Source organism: Propithecus coquereli, unplaced genomic scaffold (genome assembly GCF_000956105.1).
Source record: "Propithecus coquereli isolate 6110/MARCELLA unplaced genomic scaffold, Pcoq_1.0 Scaffold283, whole genome shotgun sequence".
Classification (NCBI taxonomy): Eukaryota; Metazoa; Chordata; class Mammalia; order Primates; family Indriidae; genus Propithecus; species Propithecus coquereli.
This window is the reverse complement of record NW_012148430.1, coordinates 225,848-245,522: the sequence shown is the minus strand read 5'-3', so window position 1 is coordinate 245,522 and position 19,675 is coordinate 225,848. Positions and strand designations below refer to the sequence as shown.

The 19,675-nt window shown below is 37.1% G+C and overlaps 1 protein-coding gene across 1 annotated transcript in view; it reads right to left on the bottom strand.

Annotated features, from left to right (window-relative positions):
- The window catches only part of PTPRM (protein tyrosine phosphatase, receptor type, M), a gene marked incomplete at its 5' end in the record, with an annotated part of 602,721 nt that overhangs the window by 463,049 nt on the left and 119,997 nt on the right, over positions 1 to 19,675 (bottom strand). The window contains one exon of the mRNA XM_012648382.1: positions 8,695 to 8,810. Within this exon, the coding sequence (XP_012503836.1) occupies positions 8,695 to 8,810 (116 nt within the window). The remainder of the gene's footprint in view (positions 1 to 8,694; positions 8,811 to 19,675) is intronic.

The following is a 19,675-nucleotide window of genomic DNA, read 5'->3' as shown; positions in this document are numbered from 1 at the left end:
CTGAAGTGCCAGCTGCTTGTATCTTTTTTTTTTTTTTTTTGACTAAGGTAATATCACAAAGTGAAATTTATTAATTTCTTCTAGAATCTCCCTAGATAAGTCATACTGTTGTATCAATATAAAAGAAATCTTTACTTTTAAATTAAAGTAATCCGAAACCATACTAAGTTAAAACATACGCTGTATGCTTGAAGGCTTTCAGTGTTCCAATCTGAATGTTCAATATTATATTATATAGATATAGATATTTAACTGACTAAAACAATAATGGATGTGATTTTAACCACTCAAAATTTTAGAGAGCAAATGGTTTCTATAGCAACTGAAGACAGTCCTCTTTGTGCATTTCTGGTATTTTCTATAATGCTAAGTGATGTTAAATTTATGCTTTAAAATATATAGTATAAAATACCCAAGTTAAGCTTGCCAAGGGAACCATAATTTTACTTTTTTTCAATTCATTTTGTGGCTTTTATATATAACAAAATTGTTCTGAAAAACAGTTGTGATTTTTTCCCTCATAATCTATAAACGAAGCTAAACGGCACCAAGAAAGGCTGACCACACGCACACATCCCTTAACACAAAAGCCAAGGCAAAATCACACACACAAAATTTTAATTTTAAATTCTGATAAAAGCTATCATTTAAATTTCTACATGGTGTTTATAATTCATGAGGAAATGTTTGGGTTCTTCTTTGTACCGCACAAGAGACATTATGGTTCAGGAAATAGATTTTGAACATAGATGGCCTGGGTTCAAATCCCAGCTCTTGTTATTAACAACGTGCCACCAGCAAAATCATCAAAACTTCAAAGCCTCAGGTTCTTCTTCCATAAATGGGCACATAATAAAGTTCTTACAGGGATCAATGAAAAAAATGCCTGAACATCACCTGGCAGAATACCTAGCACACAGCAGTGCTCAGCAAATGTAGTTATAATTATTTCATTTCAAATACATCTGTTAAAGTCAGTAATATAAATACTATTCATACAACTTATAACTTCTTCATTCAGAAGCCAAATTCTACAGTAGATCAGAGAAGCTGTTCCTATAAGAATCATTGTAAGTTATAAAAATCTCAAGATTTCCCTTTTTTCCTCAGGAAATAAAAGGTCCAAAATTATCTGAGCTCAGAAAAGGAATATGAGAAATTTATTAGGCTGGTGAGAAATGCTTTTTTCACAATGGGGTAACTCAGCTAAGTGGAATTATATGTCAAATTCTCAAAAAAATATATTTTTCTGTAGGCCAACTGCTAAAAAGAGGTTTTAACTCCAGGTTTTTTTTTTTTTTTATTTCAGCATATTATGGGGGTACAGATGTTTAGGTTACGTATGTTGCCCTTGCCCCCTCTCCCCACTAGAAGTTATTTAGTCTTAAAAATCAAATATCCAACTGTTGACTGGATTAACTCAGCCATCTTTGTGTATACAAATACCCGTCCCCGCCTCCCTCCTCCACCCCCCCGGCCCCTGCCCAACATCCAATAGATGTTATTCTTATATGTGCACTTGTGTGTTGATCAGTTAATATCAATTTGATGGTGAGTACATGTGGTGCTTGTCTTTCCACTCTTGGGATACCTCACTTAGTAGAATGCGTTCCAGCTCTATCCAGGAGTATACAAGAGGTGCTATATCACCATTGTTTCTTAAAGTTGAATAGTACTCCATGGTATACATATACCACATTTTATTAATCCACTCATGTATTGATGGACACTTGGGTTGTTTCCACATCTTTGCAATTGTGAATTGTGCTGCTATAAACATTCGGGTGCAGGTGTCTTTTTCATAGAGCGACTTTTGTTCTTTTGGGCAGATGTCCAGTAATGGGATTGCTGGATCAAATGGAAGCTCTACTTGTATATCTTTAAGGTATCTCCATATTGCTTTCCACAGAGGTTGCTGATAACCAGAATCTACTTAGAACTCGGGAAAATCAACAAGAAAAATCAAACAACCCAGCAAAATGTGGGCAAAGGACATGAACAGAAACTTTTCAAAAGAAGACAGAATAATGGTCAAAAAACATATGAAAAAATGCTCAACATCTCTAATCATCAGGGAAATGCAAATTAAAACCACAATGAGATATCACTTATCTCCAGTGAGACTGGCCTTTATCAAAAAGTCCCAAAACAATAAATGTTGGCGTGGATGTAGAGAGATAGGAACACTCACGCACTGTTGTTTTTTTTTTTTTTTTAAGAAAATTAAACTCCCCAAATTAAGGGCTCGTATTGAATTACACTCCTCACAAAAGATAGAGCAGATAGGTTTAATTCATCTATTACTATACGCAGGTGTTGTCACTGTGCAAACTCAAATGGAATAATATCCTTATTAAAGGTATATTTCTATTACTTTTAATTGAAGTGCTATGGCAAGACTTAAAAAAAATTTTATGATAGAGAATAAAAAATCCTAGGGAAAGGATACAAGAAATGACAGTTTTGGAAAGATGATATATTAACAATATTTGCTTCTAAAATTACTCTAACATATGCCTGTTTTTATTAATCAGTGTTTGCAACTCTGTGTGATATTTGCTGTATAATCTGAAACAGCAGAAGAGATGCCACCAGGTTCCATATATCCCTCCTCTCCATCTCTCTGGACAAGGACTGTGGGCCTAAAGTAAGCATCCCAGAAAGACAGAAACTGTTCCTCTGTGCCTGTTTACCTGCTCCAACTGTGAACCTGTCTAGGAGGCTGACCTGAAGGAAACACATGATTTGTTCCAGTAGTCAGTGAGTTCCATGCACTGGCAGGTATTCGCTGAGCATTTGCAATGCCACAGGTACTATTCTAGGTGCTGGGCTGTGCCAGTGTTTTTAATTGTCATCCCCCTTATCCACAGGACGTACATTTCAAGACCCCCCTATAGATGCCTGAAATCATGGATAGCACCGAATCTGACCGCTGTCAATCAGAACACACTTCTGTTCATTTCTCCCACCCACAAATTTAATGCTTTTCCCTTCTTAACTAAGCACTTATCACACACTGTGGCTGTAACTTTTGCAATTTGAAGTGCAACATAAAAACTAGAATGAATTTCTTTTTCCTTCCTCACAATTTCAGGGATAGAGGATTCAATCTTATCCTAGATCTCAGCGAGCTCAGCATACAATTTTTTTTTTCTTTCCTTATTAAGTTGAGAACTTTTTCACTTAAAGGAAGCACTTTATGTCTTCTCTCTGGCATATCAGAATCGCCACCATCGCTACTCTTGCGCTTTGGTGCCATGATTAAGTAAAATAAGGATGCTGCGAACACTGGATCATGATTCCACGACAGCCGACCTGAGAACCGAGACAGCTCCTGAGTAACTAACTAGCGGTTAATGGACGGTGACTACAGCGTGGATCTGCTGGACAAAGGTATAATTCATGTCCCGAGTGGGACAGGATAGGACAGCAAGAGATTTCATCACGCTACTCAGAATGGCACGCAATTTAAAACTTATGAATTGTTTATTTCTAAAATTTTCCATTTAATATTTTCAGATCGCAGTTGTCCACAGGTAACTGAAACAGTGGAAAGCAAAACCTCAGAGGCAGGGGGACTACAGTTCTTTATAGTAACATCCTTTGATTACCTTTTCAATTTATATGAACTGATGCATATTACGAAATCATTTTAAAAGGCTATTCTGGTACCTAACTTATAATAAACTGAAGCTCTGTTTGGAAAAGAGTAAAACTCTTAATTATGTTGTGCTATGATAGATTCTAAAGTTCTAAAGTTTAACAGATATTTTCACAGTACGTCTGAGACTATCTGGTTAAAAGGCTAATGTTATTTGAAATGCAAGATCACTCAGTGCAGAAAAATGTTCAGTTGACAAAGTTCGCCATTTTGTAAATAAATAAAAATAGTTATACATAAATACAAATATGTACAAACATAAATGTATTATACATTTAAAACTGAGTTTCACTAATAAAATGTAGTTACCTATAATAAATATAAAAGCTGAATATATGACCGTGCTAAAGTTTTCCATATTTTTGGGGATTCTGTTTCCTTGTTAACAAAATTAAGAATTTAATTTGAAGATGGTCCTAAATTCAGAGGTTACATAATTATGTAATTCTAAAAGTTAAGTCATTTAAAAATGGTTGGAACCTCTAAGATCTGTTAAGAGAAAATGGTTCTTTTTGAAGTTTTCTTTGCCATTCACTCAACATATACACATCAACCCTGCGCCTGACCGAAGTTTCCACTCATCCGCTGCTGGAAAGGCATCTCTGCCGGCCTCCATGCTTTCTGCGTGGAGGCTGAACCTTTTTATTTCCTACCCACTCTGAGTAGGATGTGGCAACTATGTAATAAGAGTAAGGAATGGAGGAGTCCCCACAATGAGCAGAAATGAATTAAAGAGTTATAAAAATACCAAAACAGGACCAGAAGCGGGGAAGAGGGGGGTTTAGTAATAAAATAAACGTGCCGGGAACTGTGGGGGGGGGTCATCTACAGATGCACAAGCAGCAGAACTAGCTAGCTTTTTTTATCACCTTCCTTTACTGAAAAGCTGAAATAGGTATTATAAATATGAATTCCCAAGACAAATAAGCAAATGTAGGAAAATAATAAAAATTTGAAATACTAAGAAAAGAATAATAGTTTTAATACAATTAAACATGGCTTAAAGGTCAATGACTACATAAAAAATACGCAACTCAGAAGTTGCCTATCAGCAAACAAAAGTATTTTAAAAAGTATAAAAAGAAAATAACAAAATTCCATTTTCTCTTCTAAGTTTTATATGTGTGCAAACATATACAATGTATATGTATATAGACATACATACTGAGATAGTAATATTTTCAAAATGTAGGCTTCAAATGTTTCAAGTGATTGGAAAATTGATAACAACAAGAAATATACTCTTATTTTGGAGGCTTGAATGATTTTCGCAAATACATTTTAGTATCTCGCACTGTTACAGCCCATGTTTACGTGTATAGAGTGCCATATCTAATAGCATACAGCAAGTATCTTCAAGGCCTTCATTGCATATCCATTTTGTACTACAAAAAAAGAGTTCTACAGATGCTGTCTTCCTACTGTAGATTTTCTGGAAGGTGTTTTAAGTACTTGCAGCTGTCATGATGGTTGCTCATACACTGAGTTTAATTCTATTGTTCAGAATTCTAGAAAAACAGATCTTAAAAATAACCTGTGTGGTCCACAGATGAGATGAAGAAAATACAAGCAGATGGTACACATCTGTTAATTACAAATATTTCTTCATTAGTGTCATCAGATTTGTGTTATGTTTTTGTGAAAGACTCTGACAGGGATTATATTTAATCTATATTTTAAACAATCAAAACTTTGGCCATTTTTTATACATGTGGATCAAGATGACATGTAACACATGTGAACATTTTTTACTGTGGTCAGGATGGCACCTTTCATTAATGTTGGTCACATTCAAATTCTTCTAACGAAGTGTAAGTGCACACTGCCTAGTCACCTACCTTCCAGCTATGAGAACACAGCACAGTACAGTAGAATTAATCAGCGGTAGAGAAAAAGCAAAGAAACAAGGTTGTACTATCCCCAACTATGCCATTTACCTTTGTGATCCAGGACAATCCTGAACCTCACACTCCTCATCTACAAAACAGATATAACACCATGGGAACACCCATGAAACTCTCTGTCAAATGCCTATGGTGGGGCTCAAAGGATTGCAACACAACTAACAAAAATGACTGTAAATGACTACACTCAAAAACACTGATGTCCCCCAAATAAAAGATGTGCTATTAATTTCTAAATCTTGGCTTACTCTGTGGGAGATTCAAACCATAGAAAAACCTATAAATATTTTTTCCTTCAATTTTGTGCCTGGATCTCAGAATTACTTTGAGCACCCAAGTGAGTTTACATGAAGAAAGGCATTTATGAAACTGTTACAGCATTAGAATATTATATTCCTAGATTATAGAGACCTGGTTTGCGTCCCCCCCGCAACCTCTAAGCAACGGCCTGAGGCAATGGGCCGGGGTCGGGGGCAAGAGGGCGGAATAGCTCTGCAAAACAGCACCTGCTGGAAATCCTCGTCACTGCAGGCAACCACCTGGCACGCGTAGAGACAGACGAAAACCATCCTTGCAAGTGAAGGGCACTGGTCTAATTTCATAAGCTATTAATAAAATAAACACCTCCCCACACAATGCCTACCCAAGTGGATGAAATAAATTATTTAACAGTAAAATTATTCTAACATCACAAGGATTCACAACTAAACAGCATTTTGAGTCCAGGACAAACTAAGTTTTACTTAAAAATTCAAAGTCATGAGAATTCTGTGTCATCCCCTCCTCCACACTGCAGTGTGGAGAGCTGCAGGGCAATGAGCAGTCACTGGTGACAAGAAGGGCAAGAAAAGACTGGACAAGAGAAAAGAAAAGCATTAGTGGATTGACTGTGAAAACAATGGCCAACACCAGAATTCGAATCTAATAGAAAGAAAAAAAAAGCAGACCTAATACATGGGAAATTCAACATGATAGTCGTACAAGGCTACACAATACAGGGATCAGTTATACTTTATGTGTGCCTTTTTTCTTTCCTGATTTGAAACACGTGTTGCATTTTGCGTCACAGACTAGTGATTTCCAACCCTTCCAAATCAGCTGGGAAGCCTTTAATAAAACATTGAATGCTGGGCCCCACCCCAGACCAGTTAAATCAGAATCTGGGACTAGGCTAGACATGTAAAACAAAACAAAACAAAAACCACCTCCCAGTGATTCTGCAGTAGAGTCAGGGATGAGAACTCTGCATTTGACCCCTTTTTGCAAAATAATAACTAGCTTTCTCCATACAACAGGACAAATTCTCTTTTAAAAAAAAGTTCCCCACTATAATGGAAAGTAGTTAAAGATTCCCAACCCCAAATAAGTGCTCAAGTTTAAGCAGGAATATACCAAGTCCAGGACATTTGCAAAAAAAAAGAGCAAATGCTATCCTCAACGCACCTGTAAATTCTTGGGAATATCTAAGATATTCTAAGATATCTAAGTCTAAGAGAGGTTAGATTTTATATTGTATTTTCTAAAGTAATATTCTCAAAAATATTAGAAGCAAAAAATATTTTCCCTGAATAATTAAGATTTCTGAGATAAAGATGAAAAGAACAAATAATTTCACTTTTATTAGGTGCTTAATGCCTTGTAGAAAATGTCCATAGAAGATGTCTGTCTCATCATTAATTACCACAGACAGCCAATCTTGGTCGAGTTTAATACCAAACAACCACTAGCTGAGAAAACAATTCTGAATCCTAACATCAAGAATTTAAAACAACTGGGAAGTGGGATGAAAAGAATAAATGTTAAATACCGAAGACAGTTTTCACATGATGCAAAAAGCTCTTAAAGTAGCAATTACAAAACTCAGAGACAAGAAAAAAAGTAAAGATGAATTTGGAACATACAATTTCAGTCGTTCCCTGGCTGGGGAAGTCTCTAACAGGGATAGTCAGATATGAAACTAGAGCAGCAGAGGACTCAACCCTTTTCAAGAAGCCTCCTCTCCAGAACGTTTTCCCCAGCTAACAATCCATTGTCGAGTGACCTTGGGATAGTACCTTTGCACGTCTCCCATTTTCCCCAGAAACAGGAATAAAAAGACCATTGATTTACATCGCGATGATTAACAGGGATGAGGGATTTCAAAACTGCAGTGGCACACAAAAGTAACACGTCGCAATCATGATCATCCTGCAGGAGAGGCGTGATGGAGGTGGAAAGGCCACAGGTGCAGAGGAAAAGCCAACGTGCGTGAAGAGGTGGAAGCCCACGTGGAATGTGGAACTCAACAGTCTACACGGGAGGGCTGAAATATGAAGGTCAGTTCAGCTCAGTAGCAAACTAAAAATAAGTAATATATTTTTTTTAAAAAAGCCCACACAAAACAAAACAAGGAAAGAAATGGAAAAAAAATCAACACCAGTCAAGATGAAGAATGAGCAGCCTGCAGATTAAGGCTTAGAAGAAAGAAACAAAAATGAAGTGAAAGAATACTAAGGAGAAAAAAAAACCCAAATCTAGAGCCTAAAGAAGTGGGTGGCATTCTGGTCAGAGGGGACAGGTAATTTAATCCCACTCACTCTGTCAGCATTCCTGAGACCATGGATCTATCCATGAAATGTTCTGCCATGCAAAATACACATGGTGGAATATCAAAGATTTTAAAATAAGTCACAGAATCTACAATTACACTAAAAAAATTATACGTTAAATACTCAAAAGTAAAAGACTATTAATTTCAAAGTTTAGGCTTATTGTTTGGAAATTCAAATCACAAAATGTCTATACACTGTGTGTGTGTGTCTGTGATTCTTCAGACTTCTCACCAGAAGAGCAGGGGAAGAGTATTACATTTTGTATTTAATATTTTAATATACTGCTCTAAAAGTAATTTGACAACCAGATCTCCCAAGCAAGATAGCTAAGCAAAAGAGGAAAAAAAAAATTTTTAAAGGTGCGTGAAGAAAATAATTAGCTTATAAAGAATGCTTAGTAATCCGGCCACTTATTAATAAAAGGGAAAGTCTCACAATAGGGACCTGAGGCTGACTGCGTTTCTCCGGGTTCCTCCCCCAGGGTGAATGCATTCCTTCCCCTGGACTCCCGCGTGGGTGGTGAAGTACGTTTCCATACCTGTAACCAGAGCCTGTCTCCTGCCACGGTCCTGCCGATGGCACTGCACTGGAAAGTGGCAAACTGGCCGGCATTGACTTCCACGTTCTGAATCCGCAGGAAGTGGGGGGTTCTGGCTACATGAGGAAAAAGAACGAAAGATATGAAAAAGGGAGATCTATAATGAATATGTGTCATTTTCAATCTATCCTCAGTTTGGGGCCTTTTCATTTTGTTTACCTTGGGAGAAAATAATGCTTTTGCTTATATGAGCTTTAAAGATTTCACTAGAATTGTAAAAGACACCATGAAAGGTTTGGGTTTGCTTTGTAAAAGAATAAAATAAAGCCAAGCATTCTGGGATAGAATCAAACAGAAAGAAGATATTTTATTGTTCCTGCTGTGCAAATTATCATAGCTCAGCAGTCTGCTTGTAATAACAGATCTGTATTAATGAAGATTATACTGAAGCCTAATTGATGTTTTGAACAAAAACATATTAGATATTTATACCAGCAACATGAAAAGAACAGTAAGAAGTTAAATGATGTTGTCAAGGAAACTTTTTAACCAAAGTACAGAGCTGTGCATAATATATATTTTAACACAACTAATTGGTATGCAAAATTATTTATGTAATATTTTTCAGCTACCAAAAATACTATCCCTATAGACACACTCTGAAATGATGCTATAACTGCAACAGCATGGCAATTTTTGCTGATTCTTATTTCCAATTCAAGAAAAAGGATTTCAAATTCTAAATAGCACTGTCTCATAATGTGCATTGTCCATATGGGACAGCTGTTTAAATAAGGGATTATTCTATCTGATCTGAGAAGTGCAGACCAATTTCTGTATCACACTGAAAACAGGTGTCCAGGAACTGAAATGATAGGTCAGGACTTAAATTTTATGACAACTTCTACTTTTAGGAAAACATTCTCTTATCACAACAATGATAGAGTGAAAGAGTTGCAAAGCAGGGGGAAGGGGAGTGGGCAGTAGAAGAGGATGAGAATAAGATGATATCACTTTCTGGGAGGGACACATAAATCTGGATAATAACTAGAATCCATTTGTTATGCCTTGCCAGCTTCTCCTCATTGCCAGTGTGTCTTTAGGCCATGTCTAGACACTTAGAAAAAATGGTGCCCCACTGCTGGGTGCCCAAGATTACAAAGCAGTGCTCACATTGGCCTGAGCAGAACATAATTAGGAATGAAAGTAGGTTACTGCCAAATAACAAAGAAAAACGCATTTCAATATCAATAACACACAGGAAAACCCCATTGCTAATTTGGAGGCTGCTAATAATTCAGACAATGTATTCATGATGCTCAGCATACAAAATGTTCTCAATGACTTCCAACAAAGCAGCATAACTAGGGACCATTGTTTCTTAATACTAATATATTAGTGTACAACTCTATGAACCCTATTTTTCACTGATTTAATTGAATTACCCCTTGGCTCAAGAGTAACACAATTCTTTGGTTTTTAAAGATTGCCGTAAAAAGTCCCTAAATCGAATTTCTCTTCTACTCTTGGTTCCTGAAAAACTAAAAGACCCATTGTTTTTAGAAAATGGAAAAAGGTAGCATTTATTGAGTAATTAAGTGCCAGAAACTTTTCCACTGAGTACTCATAAATGTTCTGTGACAGAGACAGTTACTCCATTTCTCTGATGGGGGGAACCTGTGGGTACCTGACTACTGAGTATCAGAAGCAGGCCGTAAATTCGGGACTATCCAGTTCCAAAGCCCAGGTTCGGTCCAGGAACCACAAGGCCTCTCCCCGACTTCCCACTGCCTCTGCCTTTCCTCACGCTCTTCATCCCACTCAGAGGGCTCCCCTGTTTGCCTGTTGGAATTTTAGCTTCTTTCAAAGTCTTTCTGAATGCTGTTCCCTCAAAGAAGCTTCGTGGATTATCTCATCTTGCTGCTAGACCTTCTAATATCACAATAGCAACGGCACTTGATATTAATGCCTTACACATAGCAAACACTCAGTATCATCATTAAATGTAATTCCTATTATTTAAAATTATTAAAACCACACATACATCCTTAAAAACTCTTTACTTGAGATTTCAAATTCTGTAGAATTCTACTCTGCCACCTTACTTCTCACACAAATGAAACTTTTACCATACAAAAACTTCATAATCATTCTGATTTTAGGTCTACCTATACCAGATGTCCCCAACATGAACAGACATCATTAAGAACCCCGAGAGTCAAATAAATGAATAAGAATACATCAGAAGCTGAAAAGCTGTTTTTCTTGCCAATCCCTATCAAAATACCAATGACATTCTTCACAGAAATACAAAAAAATTCCTAATATTTGTATAGAACCACAAAAGACCCTGAATAGCTAAAGCACTCCTGAGCAACAGGAACAAAGCTAGAAGCATCATACTACCTGACATCAAAACTTACTACAAAGCTATAATAAACAAATCATCATGGCACTGGCATAAAAACAGACATGAAGACCAATGCAACAGAATGGAGAACCCAGATATAAAGCCACACGTTTACAGCCAACTCATTTTTGACAAAGGGGGCAAAAACATACAAAGGGGAAAGGACTGTCTCTTCAATAAGTGGTGCTGAGAAAACTGGACAGCCATGTGCAAAAGAATGAAACCAGACCCCTAAATGGATCAAAGATTTAAATCGAAGACCTGAAACTATAAAAGTACTAGAAGAAAGCACTGGGGAAATGTGCAGTCCCCAATCCCTGGGCCACAGCCAAGTAGCCGGCCGTGGCCTATTAGGAACCTCCGGCCAGCCGTGCATCACTGCCTTACCGTCTGTGGAAAAACTGTCAGGCTGCACAGCAGGTGAGCGATGGGCTAGCAAGGGAACCTTCGTCTGTATTTATAGCCATTCCCCATCGTTCACATCACTGCCTGAACTCTGGCTCCTTTCAGATCAGTGGCATCATTAGAGTCTGCACTGTGGTGAGCTGTATAATTACTTCATTATATATTACAATGTAATAATAATAGAAATAAATTGTACAACAAATGCAATGTGCTTGAATCATCCCAAAACCATACCCCCTCCACCCCTGGTCCATCAAAAAATTATCTTCCATGAAACCAGTCCCTGGTGCCAAAAAGATTGGGGACCACTGTTCTATAGCACTACAGGGTGACTATAGTTAGAAGAAATTTATTGTATATTTTTAAATAGCTAGAAGAGAGGCTTGGGAATGTTCCCAGCACAAAGCAATGATAAATATTTGAGGTGACGAATATGCTAATTACCGTGATTTGATCATTACACATTGTATATATGTATGAAAAATAACTGTATACCATAAATATGTACAATTATTACATGTCGATTAAAAATAAAATCATTTTTTTTGTTTTTAAAGAAAGGGACTCCAGAGAACTCTCTCATCCTCTGTCTGCCATGTGAGGACACAGCAAGAAAGACAGCAGTTTGTAACCCAGAAGAGGGCCCTTGCCATAACACGACCACGACGGCACCCTGATCTCAGACTTCCACCTTCAAAAACTGTAAGAAATAAATTCCTGCTGCTTATTTAAAAAATATTAAATATTAACTTCTGTAGTCTTTCTTAGGAAACTTAGAAAATGCATGCACTCCGCCATATCAGCAAACTTAATAAAATATTTGAATATCAGGATTGTCATTGGTTCTGCTAAATGTCTGTTTATCCTTAGCAAGCCTGGCTATGGAAGATTGCTTTCCTAAGGGCCATACTTTGAGCATGGTAATACTCATTTAACAATGCAATCTGCTAATACAGTCGGCCCTCCGGATGTGTGGATTCCACATCTGTGGCTTCAACCAACCAAGGATCAAAACTATTTGGGGGGAAAAAAACATATAAATTAACAATAATAAAAATAATACAAAAATACATTTAACAACTATTTACACAGCATTTACATTGTATTAGATATTATAAGTAATCTAGAGGTGGTTTAAGGTAGCGGTCCCCAACCTTTTTGGCACCAGGGAATAGTTTCATGGAAGCTAATTTTTCCAAGGACCAGTGGGTGGGAAGGATGGTTTGGGGATGATTCAAGCACATTACATTTATTGTGCAGTCAAATCTCTCTGCTAATGACAACCTGTATTTGCAGCCGCTCCCCAGTGCTAGCATCACCGCCTCAGCTCCACCTCAGCCCATCAGGCATTAGATTCTCACAAGGAGCCTCAACCTAGATCCCTCGCATGTGCAGTTTACGTCAGGGTTCGCACTCCCAGGAGAATCTAACACAGCTGATCTGACAGGAGCTTATTTGGGGAAGTGAACCATGGGGAGCGGCTGTGAGTACAGCTGAAGCTTCGCTGGCTCGCTCGCCTGCCGCTCACCTCCTGCTGCGTGGCCCGGTTCCTAACAGGCACAGATCAAAACTGGTCTGTGGCCTGGGTTTGGGGACCACAGGTTTAAGGTATACGGGAGGATGTTCACCATTTTACATAAGGGACTTGAGCATCGGCAGATTTTAGTATGGGAGGAGGTGTCCTGGAACCGATCCCCCTCGGACACCTAGGAATGGCTATACTAACTGTCCCCAGGGGGTTGTCTGTTAGAATATAACTGACACTTTTAATTAGGGGGTCAAAGATACAACTGTGTGATATTCAGCCTTTGTTTACCCATCCTTAATAAAGACACGTTGCACAGAATGACAGTTATCGCTTCTCCTTCACAATTATTTTGATCCTCAATGCGGCTTTCTCAAAGACTGTACGTATTACTTCCATGGTGAGGTTATGGGTCTAAGGAATTTATGCCTCTGTTCAAATTATATTTTGGGAGGGGCCCTCCCCTGGAACCAATTGATTGCCTTTGGCTTAGGAAATAATGTTGTTTGGTTAAGAAAAAGACTACCAGAAAAATATCATCTGGCTAAGATAATAAAGCCACACCTCAAATGGAAACCAGATGAAGACATATGATGCTATTAAGCGTTAACATTTTCATAAGCAAATGATCCTTTTCAAATGAAAGACAACCTTAATGGAAGATAGTGACTCATCCACTAGGGTGAATAAGACAAAGGGACTGTGGAATCCCATCTCCCATATCATATTTCTCCAAGAAAATGAAAGTCAAACTTTCTGCTAATAATGTAAGTTTTTTCAGTAAACATTAAAGATTTATATAATCTTCCAAAGTTTTAAGTTGCCTGGATTCTCCTTGTCTAGCGCTGTAAATCCTAGAACCATTTTCAGGTAGCAAGCAGTTCAAGGCTGACACTATATTAAGATTTGGAATTCAGCACATGTGTTCAAGCATCAGTACTTCATTCAGCCCTTTACTGTCTCTGAATACATGCAAAAGTTCCTACACTTAAGCCTTAGTAGAATTTTTTTAATGTGTAAAACAGAGATTTTTTTAAAGTACCTATTTCATAGGAGTGGTATAAAAATTAAGCAAGATGATGCAGGCAAAGCATTCTATGTGCCTGATACTCGGCCCTCAAAAATTTCCTTACTACTTGAAATAACTGATCACTGGAAACTGGAAAAGTGCCCAAGAAAAAGAGCTCTACAGCCAGAAAAGTTTCGATTCCATGCTGAGGTGGATGCTCTGAAACTTGCCAAACTGCTTTAATTGTATGCCACCTTTAGAAAGGAAAATTTCAATCTGTCTCATATTCAAAAAGAAAATTCTCTCCCTCTCTCCAAATTTGTCTCCTGGATACCCTTTCACAATGCTATGACAGCTTTCTTCTAAAATCTGCAGGAGTTCTAAAAACTAAATAATCTTCTATGAATAACAAACGGGTTCTTGGTACAACTCTCCTATTCTCTCATCCCTGCCGTATTGTTGCCTCTTACTAAGAAAGAATAGAGGTTTTTGGGTATTAATTGATCTCAAATCAGCCTCTGATCCCAAAGCCAAGAATTAACATTGACCAAGATGCAAATCTTTTTGTAGATGTTTCATTATTATTGATTCTTCAAAGCCTGCATCCAAATACTAGCAACAAAATCAGAGATGAGAAGTTTGCAAGATCAAAGGGCAAACTGAAGTGGGACAAGAGGACTCTCTCCTAACCCCTTCTATTTTAATTTACATTTTGATGCAATGGCATAAGTTGAAATGCACTGGATGCATGCCCAACTGCCAGAATAAACAGTTAATGGTTCTCTCTGTTTGTGTAACATATCATCATAAACACAGAGCTAATTGCTGCCAAAAAGAACAGCCTGGTACTGTCTACTCTACCACTGAAAACCAACATATTTTGCAAACAATTTTTTGAATTTTAAAATGAACACAACTAAATTTCCCCATCTAAGAAATCAATCACTTTAGCTATTTAGTTTTATGATTTGCAGCTAAGTCTATGAGTCTATCAAGATATAGTACCTGACAAATAATAATAAATAATACTAATAGCTAATAAACTCTTTGAATGTGCTAAGCACGGTTGTAAGTTCTTTATGTATACTAACTAATCTATTCTCTACACTTACCCTGTGAAGAAAACATTATTATTACCATTCTCATTGTATGAATATGTTTATAGGTCTAAAAAGGCCAAGTAACTCTTGTGACAGAAGCAAGAAATTTTAATCTTAACGTGTTTAGGTCAAAATTATTTTTGTTTTGCTTGCAAGTTAAGAATCGGTCTTGGCCAGGAGCAGTGACTCACGCCTGTAATCCCAGCACTGGGAGGCCGAGGCAAGAGGATCACTTGAGGCCAGGAGTTCTAGAACAGCCTGAGCAACATAGCCAGACCGCATCTCTGCAAAAGATAAAAAAATTAATGGGACATTAGTGGCTCACGCCTGTAGTCCCAGCTACTTGGGAGACTGAGACAGGAGGATGGCTTGAGCTCAGGAGTTTGAGGCTGCAGTGAGCTATGATAGCACCAATGCACTTCAACCTAGGTGACAGAGCAAGACCCTGTCTCAAAAGAAGAAATAAAAAAATAGATCTTAATGGAAGAATTATTCAAGTGAAGACAGATTCAACATTTTTACTAGAAAACAATAAGTAGGCACTATATAGATGAACTGAATTGAACTGAGGGTCCAGAATTAAACATTTATATTAATGGTTAGTTGATTTTCAACAAAGGTGATGGTATCCAGGAGCAAAAAGAACGAAGGTGCACCACTTTCTTATGCCATACACAAATATTAACTCAAAATACCTCATATACCTGTATGTTAGAATTGAAACTGTAGAACTTCTTAGGAGAAAACATAGGATTAACCTTTGTGATCTCGGATTAAGCAAAACATTCTTAGATATAACATCAAATAATACAATTGGCATAGGTGAGAAAAGAAAAAATAAAAACTGGACTTCATCAAAATTTAAAACTTTTGTGCTGCAAAGGATGCCATCAAGAAAATAAAAAGACAGTCCACAGATTGGGGGGAAATATTTTCTAATTATATGTCTAATAAGAAATTTGTATCTAGATATATAAAAAATTCTTACAACTAAATGATAAAAGATAAATAATACAATCCACAGATTGGGGGGAAATATTTTCAAATTATATGTCTAATAAGAAATTTGTATCTAGATATATAAAAAATTCTTACAACTAAATGATAAAAGATAAATAATACAATTAAAAATGGGGAAAGAAGCTGAACAGACATTTCTCCCAAAAAGATATACAAATAGCAAATAAGCACATGGAAAGATGTTTGTCATTAGCCATTATGTAAACCATTAGCCATTATCCAAACTACAAAGAGATACCACTTCAAATACAAGAGATGGCTATGATAAAAAAAAAAAAGGCATAAGTATTGGCAAGAATATGGAGAAAGTGGAATTTTCATACATTGCTCTTTGGGATGTGAAACGATAGTCAATTTCAAAACAATTTCATAGTTCCTCAAATGCTAAACATAGAGTTACACTGTGGCCCAGCAATTCCACTCCTAAGTATGCAGCCAAGAGAACTGAAAACAAATGTCTACACAAAAACCTGTACATAAATGTTCACAGCAGCATTATTCACAATATCCAAGGGTAAAAACAACCCAAATGTCCATCAACTGATGAATAATTAAATAAAATGTGATATATACATACAATGGACTATTACTTGACTTTAAAAGGGCATGAGGTATTGATAAATGCTACAACATGGATAAGCTTTGATATATTATGCTAAGTGGAAGAAACCAGACACAAAGACCACATACTACATGGTTGCATTTAAATGAAATGTGTAGAACAAGCAAATCTATAGAGAGAGAAAGTAAACTAATAATTGCCTAGGGCTGAGATTAGGGGCCAGAGGAAACGGAGAGTGACCATTAACAGCTGTAGGGTGTATCTCGGAGGGAGGGGTTGAAAATGTTTTAAAATTAATTATGGTGGTGGTTCCACAACTCTGTGAATATACTACAAACAACTGAATTATACCTTTCAAATGGGTAAATTGTATGACATGTGAATTATATCTCAATAAACCTGTTAAAATTCTGTTGGGCTTATAAGATATAAAAATACATATTGGCACCACAAGGTAGTAATAGAAATACCCATATATGCATAGCTCACAATGTATTTAAAAACAGGAAACAACATTATGAAGCTGATAAAATGCTTCTTCAGTTTTTCCTACCAGGAATATTGAACCAAATTCAAAATATATTTTTAGCATGCATACGAAATACAAGAATTATCTATGTTTATTAGAAGTGGTCTTAAGCTAGAGAGCTGCTGAATCTGCACAGCCATCTGCACATTTCAAGCTGATCCTGCATCTTATTGTCACTACATTAAAATCAACTTTATGAGCAACTGTATACTTGTATCCGAACAGCTACTATTAAAAAAATGTTGTAATGCCTACTCATAAACCCATATGAATCCAAACAGGAGCCTTTACAGTGAACTAAATGAGATTTAGCAATTCCGCATCCATTCGGAAAGCATAGTTTTAGATATGAAATATTTATGTTCCTTTAGGATTTAAATTTAATGAGCATCAAAATTTCTGAATAATTGATTATTATTAAGAAATCTTGTTAGGAAATCTCATAAAATATTACCCATAAAGCTTTCCATTTTAGGACCAAACTATTGCCTTCCTTAAAATCTTTATTTGCATGTTTCCCTCATAAACTTAGAGATTCAGGAAAAAATAACTACAGAAGGGCTATCATCAAAACCATTTAAGGCTTACAGTTCAAAATGCTATTGTACTATACATCGCCTTGGTATAGAGCCTGTTTTGCAATTCTGTGCCTCCTAATAGCAGTTCGCAAAGCCAATTAGGTATTAGCACAGGTATTCTCCAAAAGAGAGAACATAAACACCGTTTGCATGGCTATAGGAAGCCGGCTCCTAAGGGAAGAATGAAACTGCAGGAGACACATTTTAGGAATGGTCTGATAGAAGGATAAGTCTTTATGACTTTGCTGAACACAATGACTGAAATCCAGTGGAATGGAAGGGGCTACCTTTTAGGAGTTATTATGTTGGCCAGTGTCCAGGTGCAGAAGAAAGAACTGAGAATACTTAACAGGAAGCCCTGTGCAGCCTTGGGTGCCCCGCCACACCTGCACCCAGTGCAACATCTGCCTTGCAGTGAAGTCTGCTCTAAGAAACAGGTAGATAACGTATGTCATTAGAGCGCTCAGAACTTGGTAGGTATGCAGTATTATTGGCTCTTATTTTTTAACCTCCTAGTAAGAAGTGGATCAGAGGCCATGGATATTAGTGTGTATTAGACAATCCTATGGCACATGTCTAGCCAGAGGCTATTACTCTCAGAATGTGGCCAAGTTCCAACTCGAGTAATTGTATTCTGCTTCCTAAATTTGCCTTGCTGTTTCAATTAGGTACAGCCTCGATCATTTTCCTGCCTTTTCAGGAAAGGAAGAGGGGGTAGAAATTCTTCTTGAATGCCCGGTTCTTGCTGATACAGAAGAAAAGGTAAATGCAATGATACAAAAGTAACATCTGCCTTAGTAACAAACGAGATGATTGCTGTGAGTTAACTTCCATGTTTGCCAAGCTTCAGAACACCAAATAAAGATATCAGAGAGCAAAACCCCTTTAGTTAGAATTAGACAACTATGTCACGACACCCCCATCAGATAATAACCACGTGGGTCTTCTCTGTAACTATAAACAGTGACCTAATGATCTATTCAAATTCAAGCAAGGAAAAGCTGAGACATTCCTGCAAGTGTTAATATTTCTAACACTGGAGATATAACCATGCTCTCATTACCTGGGTAGGAGCCATCAGCAGAGATCCATGAAATGTACAAACTAGCCAGTTTCTCTTTAATGCTAGCGATCCTAAAAATAAAGCCGGCTGCCATCCCTCACATGGCCAAAATTTAAAGTCTGACAATATCAATTTTGGGCAAAGATATAGGAAAAATAAAACTACCATGCAGTGCTGGTGGGAATATAAACTGGTTCAGACACTTTTCATAGCAAATTGGCAGCATCTAATAAAACTAAAAATGTGTCTACCCTACATCCCAGCAATTCGACTTCTAAGAATATACTCCACTGAGGTTCTCGCATATTGTACCAAGAGGCACATGCATGAATGTTCACTGCAGCAATGTTTTTACAGAGGAAAACTAAGGGGAACACACTAAATGCTCACAGAAGAATTTTTAAAATGCAGTATATTTATATGATAGAATATCACAGATTGACCTAAAAAATGTAATACTAAGTGGGAAAAAAACCCAAGAATACAGAGAAATGTGTACAATTTGATACCATTCATTAGAACTTATACAAGGCAAACTTTACTTTTTTGCTTTTATGAACACACAGTGATCGTGGGAAACATAGCACACATGTACACACACGGGCATTTGCAGTGTTTGACTGCTTAGCACCGTATGTTTCTTGTTAAAAGTCAAGGCCTAGTTACCATGAAAGAGCAGAAAAGCCAACACCTTGCTTCCCTAGATCATGCCAATTGCTAGAAGGAAATGAGCACACAATCTAATAATAGCTTGCCCACCAAGACAATCCCACCCGGGCC